This window comes from Cyprinodon variegatus, unplaced genomic scaffold (assembly GCF_000732505.1).
Source record: "Cyprinodon variegatus isolate N-32 unplaced genomic scaffold, C_variegatus-1.0 Scaffold715, whole genome shotgun sequence".
Lineage (NCBI taxonomy): Eukaryota > Metazoa > Chordata > Actinopteri > Cyprinodontiformes > Cyprinodontidae > Cyprinodon > Cyprinodon variegatus.
In genome coordinates this window covers 1-6,543 of record NW_015151168.1, presented here as the reverse complement: position 1 = coordinate 6,543, position 6,543 = coordinate 1, and the positions used below count along the sequence as shown (strand labels likewise).

The 6,543-nt window shown below is 37.0% G+C and overlaps 1 protein-coding gene and 1 long non-coding RNA gene across 3 annotated transcripts; one reads left to right on the top strand and one right to left on the bottom strand.

Moving 5' to 3' along the window:
- The first annotated feature begins 581 nt into the window (after positions 1-581).
- LOC107097693 lies at positions 582-3,291 on the top strand. Of its 2 annotated transcripts, none has more exons than XM_015394946.1 (10): positions 582-645; positions 740-808; positions 899-934; positions 1,022-1,069; positions 1,155-1,400; positions 1,510-1,566; positions 1,650-1,769; positions 2,835-2,864; positions 2,946-3,023; positions 3,118-3,291. In XM_015394946.1, exons 2-10 carry the CDS (start codon positions 749-751, stop codon positions 3,151-3,153), a joined length of 711 nt encoding a protein of 236 aa, XP_015250432.1. In that variant the 5' UTR covers positions 582-645; positions 740-748; the 3' UTR covers positions 3,154-3,291. The 2 variants fall into 2 exon arrangements, with proteins under 2 accessions (XP_015250432.1, XP_015250430.1); XM_015394944.1 differs by having other exon boundaries at positions 586-645; positions 2,832-2,864.
- A 1,014-nt stretch (positions 3,292-4,305) lies between these two features.
- Positions 4,306-6,321, bottom strand: LOC107097697. The gene is made up of 4 exons (XR_001481842.1): positions 6,280-6,321; positions 6,132-6,205; positions 4,678-4,734; positions 4,306-4,570 (listed from the first exon to the last, which is right to left on the bottom strand). It is a non-coding gene; the product is annotated as an uncharacterized LOC107097697 (long non-coding RNA).
- Positions 6,322-6,543: the final 222 nt, after the last annotated feature.

The window sequence follows — 6,543 nt, the reverse complement described above, 5'->3', positions numbered from 1 at the left end:
GATGGATGGATGGATGGATGGATGGATGGATGGATGGATGGATGGATGGATGGATGGATGGATGGATGGATGGATGGATGGAGAGACTACAGTCAACCTTGGTTCTGTAGACAAGCCTTGATGACGTATGGCAGTTTGATCATGAGCCTTCTGCTCCCTTTTTTTTCTCCTGACAAGCAAAATTTTGAATTGCTTCTAATGCACTTAATTACATACTGCGAGTGTTAACATGTGCGCTTAAACTCTAGGAGAATAAATGGCTTGAGTAAGTTTGACACCTTTGTCAATGAAGCAGAAAAAGTGTCAACTAGGTGGAAAAACCTGAGACAGGCTTCAGATTATTTCATCTCTCCTGTTCGAAAGCAAACAAAGTTAGAGATCCTAAATCTCTGCAGAGTGATGAACAACTTTCCACAGGGCATGTCATGTTGCTTATAGACGTGACTTACACTTAATGACAGTCTTAGCAGCTCTGTGTTGTAAGTGTCTGAGTCTGTTGTCATGTGAAATGTCTGTCATTCTGACCACATATTGTCTGGATGAGTTGCAAGTGGACTATTTCAGCTCATGTTCAGAGAATTTAAAAGGCATCTGGAACCGACTGAGGAGGCACAGAACTGACGAGGAACGAAGAGTAGAGCATCGGTAAGCTGAGTTTATCGTGTTCAGTTTTTAAAGGTGTTTAAAACAACTACTTTTTAATTAGAATTTAACAAAGTGTGAATATTTTGGCTCACAGCAGAACACAATGAAGCTACAAAGTGCCCTTCTGGTAATCTGCCTTCTTAGGTCAAGCCTTGCTCTGCCAGTGAGTTTCTGTTAGATCCAGCATTACTACACATAAACCAAGTAAGAAATGTTTAATGACTAATCAAATGTTCTGTGTCTCTTTTTGAAGGTGCAGATTGGACTAATTGCAAGCAACAGCAATGAGGTAAATCATATTTAACAATTAATTTTCCTTTTGTTTGTTATACAGCAAATGAAACAAATAGATGTAACTGAACTAATTTGTATTCAGATCCTGAGACTGAATGGATTAACTCTAGCTGCTCTTGGACAAGCACAGGTGCACAAGCCACCGTTACTGCTAAAAAAAATTGTTCCTTTGTGTGCTCTATCATTTAACACACTTTTACTTTCACTTCCTCCAGGGCTCTTTATTGCCCCAGTATGTTCTGCAGCAGCAGACACCTGATGTCTTGCTCACGCCCCAGGTGTTGAATTTGAACCCGCAACTGGGAGGTCCATTCGGCCCCCAGGGGCCACAACTGTTGATGCCCAACCAGGGTAACCAACTAACACCAATGCTTCTCCCTAATGGACAACAAGAGCAGCTTGGACCTCAACAGGACCCGAACAATCCCAACAATCCTCAGCAGGCCCAGAACCCTATGCAGGTACCAGAGCAGACACTAACAGTAAACATACTGTTTTACTACTGAAACTGCTTCAAGACTCCCCGCATTAATAAAGAAGGGGTTCTAATTTTTGTAATCTCTCTTGCAGATGTATCCACAGTTTCAGTTTCCATCGTTTGGATTCCCTCAGCTTCACAGACAACAGGTTTTTATTAAAACATACTGATCCAATCCTAATCATTGCATTATATAGACATTTTTATTAACAAGTGAATGTTTTTTTTAAAGGGCTACTCTTACTTTCTACCACGGTATGGATATGCCCAGCAGAGGAACCCTGCAATTCTGCCTAACAATGGACAGCAGAACGTTGAAAGAGCCACACAAAGACCACAGCTCCCACTGCAGGTAATTGTTTCCCAAAAAATCTATTTTAAAATTATATATCAAATTAAGTTTTTTGGTGACTATAAGTAAAATAATCTGTATAGCATATTTCACAATCAAAGAATCAATCAAGTGTCTACCAGAAAAGTATGCAATAAAAGAGGCACACAGATTGAGAACACAAAGATAAGAGATTTGGAAACTCGCCTATTTGGGGTTCCTGTTGTAGAGAAACATTCAGTACTTTAAATTTAATCAATAAAAAGATCAAATCAGTTTGACTTTAAAAAACAAAAATCATTTTACTTTGTGTATCGCTTAAAATTAAGGGTTTAAGCTGCCAACTCTGGTGACACACTATCAAGGCTTAATGATAATAACATGGTTGCGGGTGTTGAGTCAGTGTGGATGCGTTAAGTGTGTTGCAATGATGTCTGGCTATTAAACCAAACAGACAGCCAGTTTTGTTACTGAACTCAGTGATGCTTCTTGTAACTCTTACCTGAAGATTGCAAAAACTGAAATCTGATTAAGTCATTCCTTCTTAAAATGAGTGCTTTTTTTTTTTTTACATTTGAGGAGGTAAGTTTGCCAATGGAGCAAGATAATTTACATTTAAAATAAGAAAAAAAAATGTATTGCTTTATTTCCAGTGCATATTATATAATCATCTTATCTTAAGAGTAAATATACTAATTCCATTGGCAAATTATCTTATTTAACTACTCAAAAAGGGAATATGCACTTAATTTAAGAGATTTTTACGTATTTTTAGATAATTTTTGCGGTGTAGGATTGATACTCTGAAAATTGTATTTATTTAAAAAATTTTATTCTTTCCAGCAACAATTTCTGTAGCTTAGCTTTGAAACCATAAATAATTTGTCAATTTTTGAAATATATAAAATTTCTAAAGCTGTCTTTTACGACTCAAGTCTGTGTAGATGTGCATTTTTATAGAGTACAGTAAGATTTTTTTCATTTAAGTTTAAAGACTAGCTGTATAATCTGCCAAACATCTTATGTTTACTATATTAACATTATAAATGACCCAATCTAACTATCATGTACTTTATATTTTAGCAGGGCTCTAAGCCACAGCTACAGACAGAAAAGGTGATATATTTCTTCCATTTTTGCCCATGATTTAAGTATTGAACTGCACAATTATGTAACTTTCTCTGTGGTCTTTGCCAGACATGGCCAGCAGGGACACATGGAGAGTCCACCACTGTTCCCCCCGTTCCCCGTGGTGATGCAACTGGTCCTGATGAGGTGCTCCTATAAGTTTAAACTTTCTTTGGCATAAATTTTATTTAATTTTTTTCCATATTCGATTTCACATTTGTTTCCTTTTTTATACCTTCAGGGTAATGGCAACTTTCCTTTCCTGTTTGAGCCATAGATGTTACCTGGAAAGAAGCAACCTCAAAGCTGAGGTGAAAAAGCATGAGGAGTGAAGTGGAAATTAAATGAAACTTATATTTTACTTTGACTACATTTTAAATAAATACTTTTGCCAAGTAAAATCTTTTTCACTCAGTGTGAACCTTTTGTTTTCTTTGCAAGTTTGATTATGCCTCTCTCTTAAGTCTTATATTACAATTCTTGAATTTAGAAAAGATATTCAGCTAACAGATTCTTAGGTTAAAACAAAAGCTGTTTTGGGCAATTTAACACAGATATGTTGGGATACTGACTTGAGGCAGCACATTGGGTTAAGATTTTAAAATAAAAAATAAGAAAAAAATAACTGCTCAATGCCAGCAAAACAGCTACCTACAAAAATGTATTTTTGTGGGTCACATCACACTTGATTTGTTGGTAGTGGAGGGGGTCTAGAGGCTAAAAAAGGTAAGGTTTGTAGTAGCAGTAGTAATAATATTACCCTCTGACCAAAAGTTCAAGTCAGTCTAACTTAAGTCATAGGATAACCTAAACCTCTAGACAGCATCACTGGTGCAGTATTAGTGGCAACGTGTTGAGATATTATTTTATCATGTTTATTTTACTAATTCTCCTTCGAATATTTTAGTTTTGAGTTATTTTGCAGTTAAACAACAATAAACATTAATCAGTAAAGAACATATTACAGTATATGAATATTGCCGTTTACCTGTAGTTGTTTTCATAACCACAGTCTGCCTCAGTTTTAGATTTGCTTATGAAGAAAATTTGCATGTATGTATTTTAGGCTAAATAAGAGACTGTACTTCTGAGTTTTTCTTCGTTAAACATCTCATTCATGTTGAGCTTGAAAATCTGGAATTTCTTCTCTTGCAGTCTTACTCTATGATAACGGGATATGTTCAAACTTTTCAGAAGAATCTTTGGGATTTTTTTTATCCCTTTGTAACCTTCACTAATAAAATCTGATGGATAAAAACATAAGGCAAACATGCAGCATAGGTGTACAAATGCCTTTTCCTTCCTTTGAGAGTCACAAATAGGCATATTTGTGCTTGAATCATTTGCAGATACATAAATCCATAAATAGGAATGTTTAAAAAGCCTACAAGGAAAAAAAAAAAGAACTATAATTTTCTCATTGCTAGACTTTATTAAACAGATAATACATATAACAGCAAGTTTGATCGATGTTTTAGGAGAAACAACATAGTTTTTGTAAGGCTCTCAATGTTTTCAAAAAATGAAATGAAAGAAAGAGAAATGGTTTCTCAACAACAGATGACCAAATAGCCAGTCTTCAAGACTTCAGTTTATGTGGTAGCTACTGTTGTTGTAGCTGCAGTTGTTGTTGTTGCGAGAGCAGCCAGAAGCTGGGCAATGAGGGCTAACAGGGTATTGTTAACTGCTGATCCCTTTAAGAAAATCAAAGATAAAGTTAGAACTATATTGGAAAAAGACAGGAGTTATATAGTAACAGTTTATTTTGGGTTTGATTACAGAAAACAGAAAGGATTCTCACCTCATTGGAGTTTGACCCTGAATCAGAGCCAGAGCGGGCAAATCGCTGGTGCTCCATCTGTGGAAAACAAGTTACCAAGTCACAAATTGGCCTCCTGCTTTTTCATGTTTAGTATATGTGTTGTTTTGTATTCTGTTAATACACAAACATTATTACAACAGCACTGACTAAAAGCAAAATCTCAATGTTAAAAAAGACAGTCAAGCCAAAAATGTTTGATTATTATTATTTTTGTTTTTCCTTTTTCTTCATTGATACTATTCAGCTAATGTTTGCTCCATACACAGATTCTAAAGCAGATTGAAGTTGGATTTATGAACGGTCCAAAAAAAATCAATGTTAGAGGTTCTAGTAAAATATAATGAGAAATCTACAATTGTTTTAACTAATTAGAGATTCAGCTCCTATAAGTACTTGGAAAATCAGGTGTAACTATTTAAAACCATGTAAAACTACAACTTGAACCAACATTACTACACAGAAGATACAATACTCATCATGATCTGCCCTGAAAGCTGGCCTTAATTGTTCAATTCACTCACCTGCCTAACTCTGCTCGGTTTTCTAGTTATCACTGATCTCATCCATCTGCATCTGTTCCTCTATATTGGACTCAGTTCCAGCTATCGGGGCCAGACCATTGTTTGTTCTGTTTCCTTAGTTTTAGTTAGTCAAAAGTTCACGTGCCCGTTCCAGTAAGGAGACTATTCTGGAGCCAGTGTTTTTAGGCAAGTTTAACCCCTAACCTGTGGTGAGAGCATTTCATCGTTTCCTTTGTGATTCTGATTTCCTGATTCCGTTCCCTCTCATCCACTGGCCCTGTCTGTACCTGTCTGATCTCTTTGCCTTAATCACCTTTGGACTCCTGCTGGATTCTGCCTCTCTGTGCGTTTCTGTCTGAGCTTGTTGCTCGACGCACAGGACTCTGAACCTGCCTTCATGCTCTGAGGATTCATGGAAGCCTGAATCCCTCTGTTCCTGTTTGGGTCGGAACCTCTGATCGAGCGGAGGTCTCCAAGATTCCTGAACTGTTCTTGCCTGCTCTGTTTTCCCTTGACCTGGATCGGTTTCCTGCATGTTCTCCGGGGCTACAGCATCAGGGACATTCTGGGCGGCTCAGGGCCACATCTCATTGGCAGTACATCGGCTGATCCTGCCTATTATTGAGTGGATGGACTGAACTGTTAAACCAGAGTATCAGTGATCGGGTGGTGTCCCAACCCCCCCTCCTACGGTTGCTGCAGCTCCGCAGATCCACATAAACTCCATGCTTCTGTTCTGTCTGTTTATGCCTTTGTTTTAATTAACTTTCCTACTGACTGTCTCACCTTGAATACTGGATCCATCTGTCCCGTTTATGACAATACTTGGGTTAATGTAATCATCATGGAAATCTAAAACCTTAATCTTCTTCCCATTTTTTTTAAAATAACTTAAAATATTGTAACACTTACTGGTTGAGCCACAATGAGGCTCAGGAGGCATCCCAGAATAAGTGCTACCTTCAGCATGGCTGTGATGATCTTAGCTGTTGGAGAAAGAATACAGTCTTTGTCAAATACATAATTAAAAGAAAGATTAAGCATAGCTTTATATACTCACTGTAGTCTTACGGATGGACAAAGTGAGGGTAATGTTGAGCTGAATGTTTGACTCCTCTTATATACAGTATCAGGATCAGAGGCATTGAGAAACTGTTTGTTAAAGGATTACAATTGGTTTCAAAATCTATTAGGTGATTTAAAACAGGAACCACGCCTTTAGAGCTCCTAGGTGTAAAAATATGATAAGACTTTAATCTATAAACCCATAACAAAGTTTGGAAACTTCAGCAGCAGATTAATTAATTAATTCTTGTCCGTTCAT

What these genes read in the sequence shown, in the direction of transcription:
- LOC107097693 (XM_015394944.1), top strand. Translation starts at nt 749, where the DNA reads ATGAAGCTACAAAGTGCCCTTCTGGTAATCTGCCTTCTTAGGTCAAGC. An exon ending in GGTCAAGCCTTGCTCTGCCA is followed by an intron (nt 809 to 898) that starts GTGAGTTTCTGT and finishes CTCTTTTTGAAG; the next exon opens with GTGCAGATTGGACTAATTGC. An exon ending in CTCAGCTTCACAGACAACAG is followed by an intron (nt 1,567 to 1,649) that starts GTTTTTATTAAA and finishes TTTTTTTTAAAG; the next exon opens with GGCTACTCTTACTTTCTACC.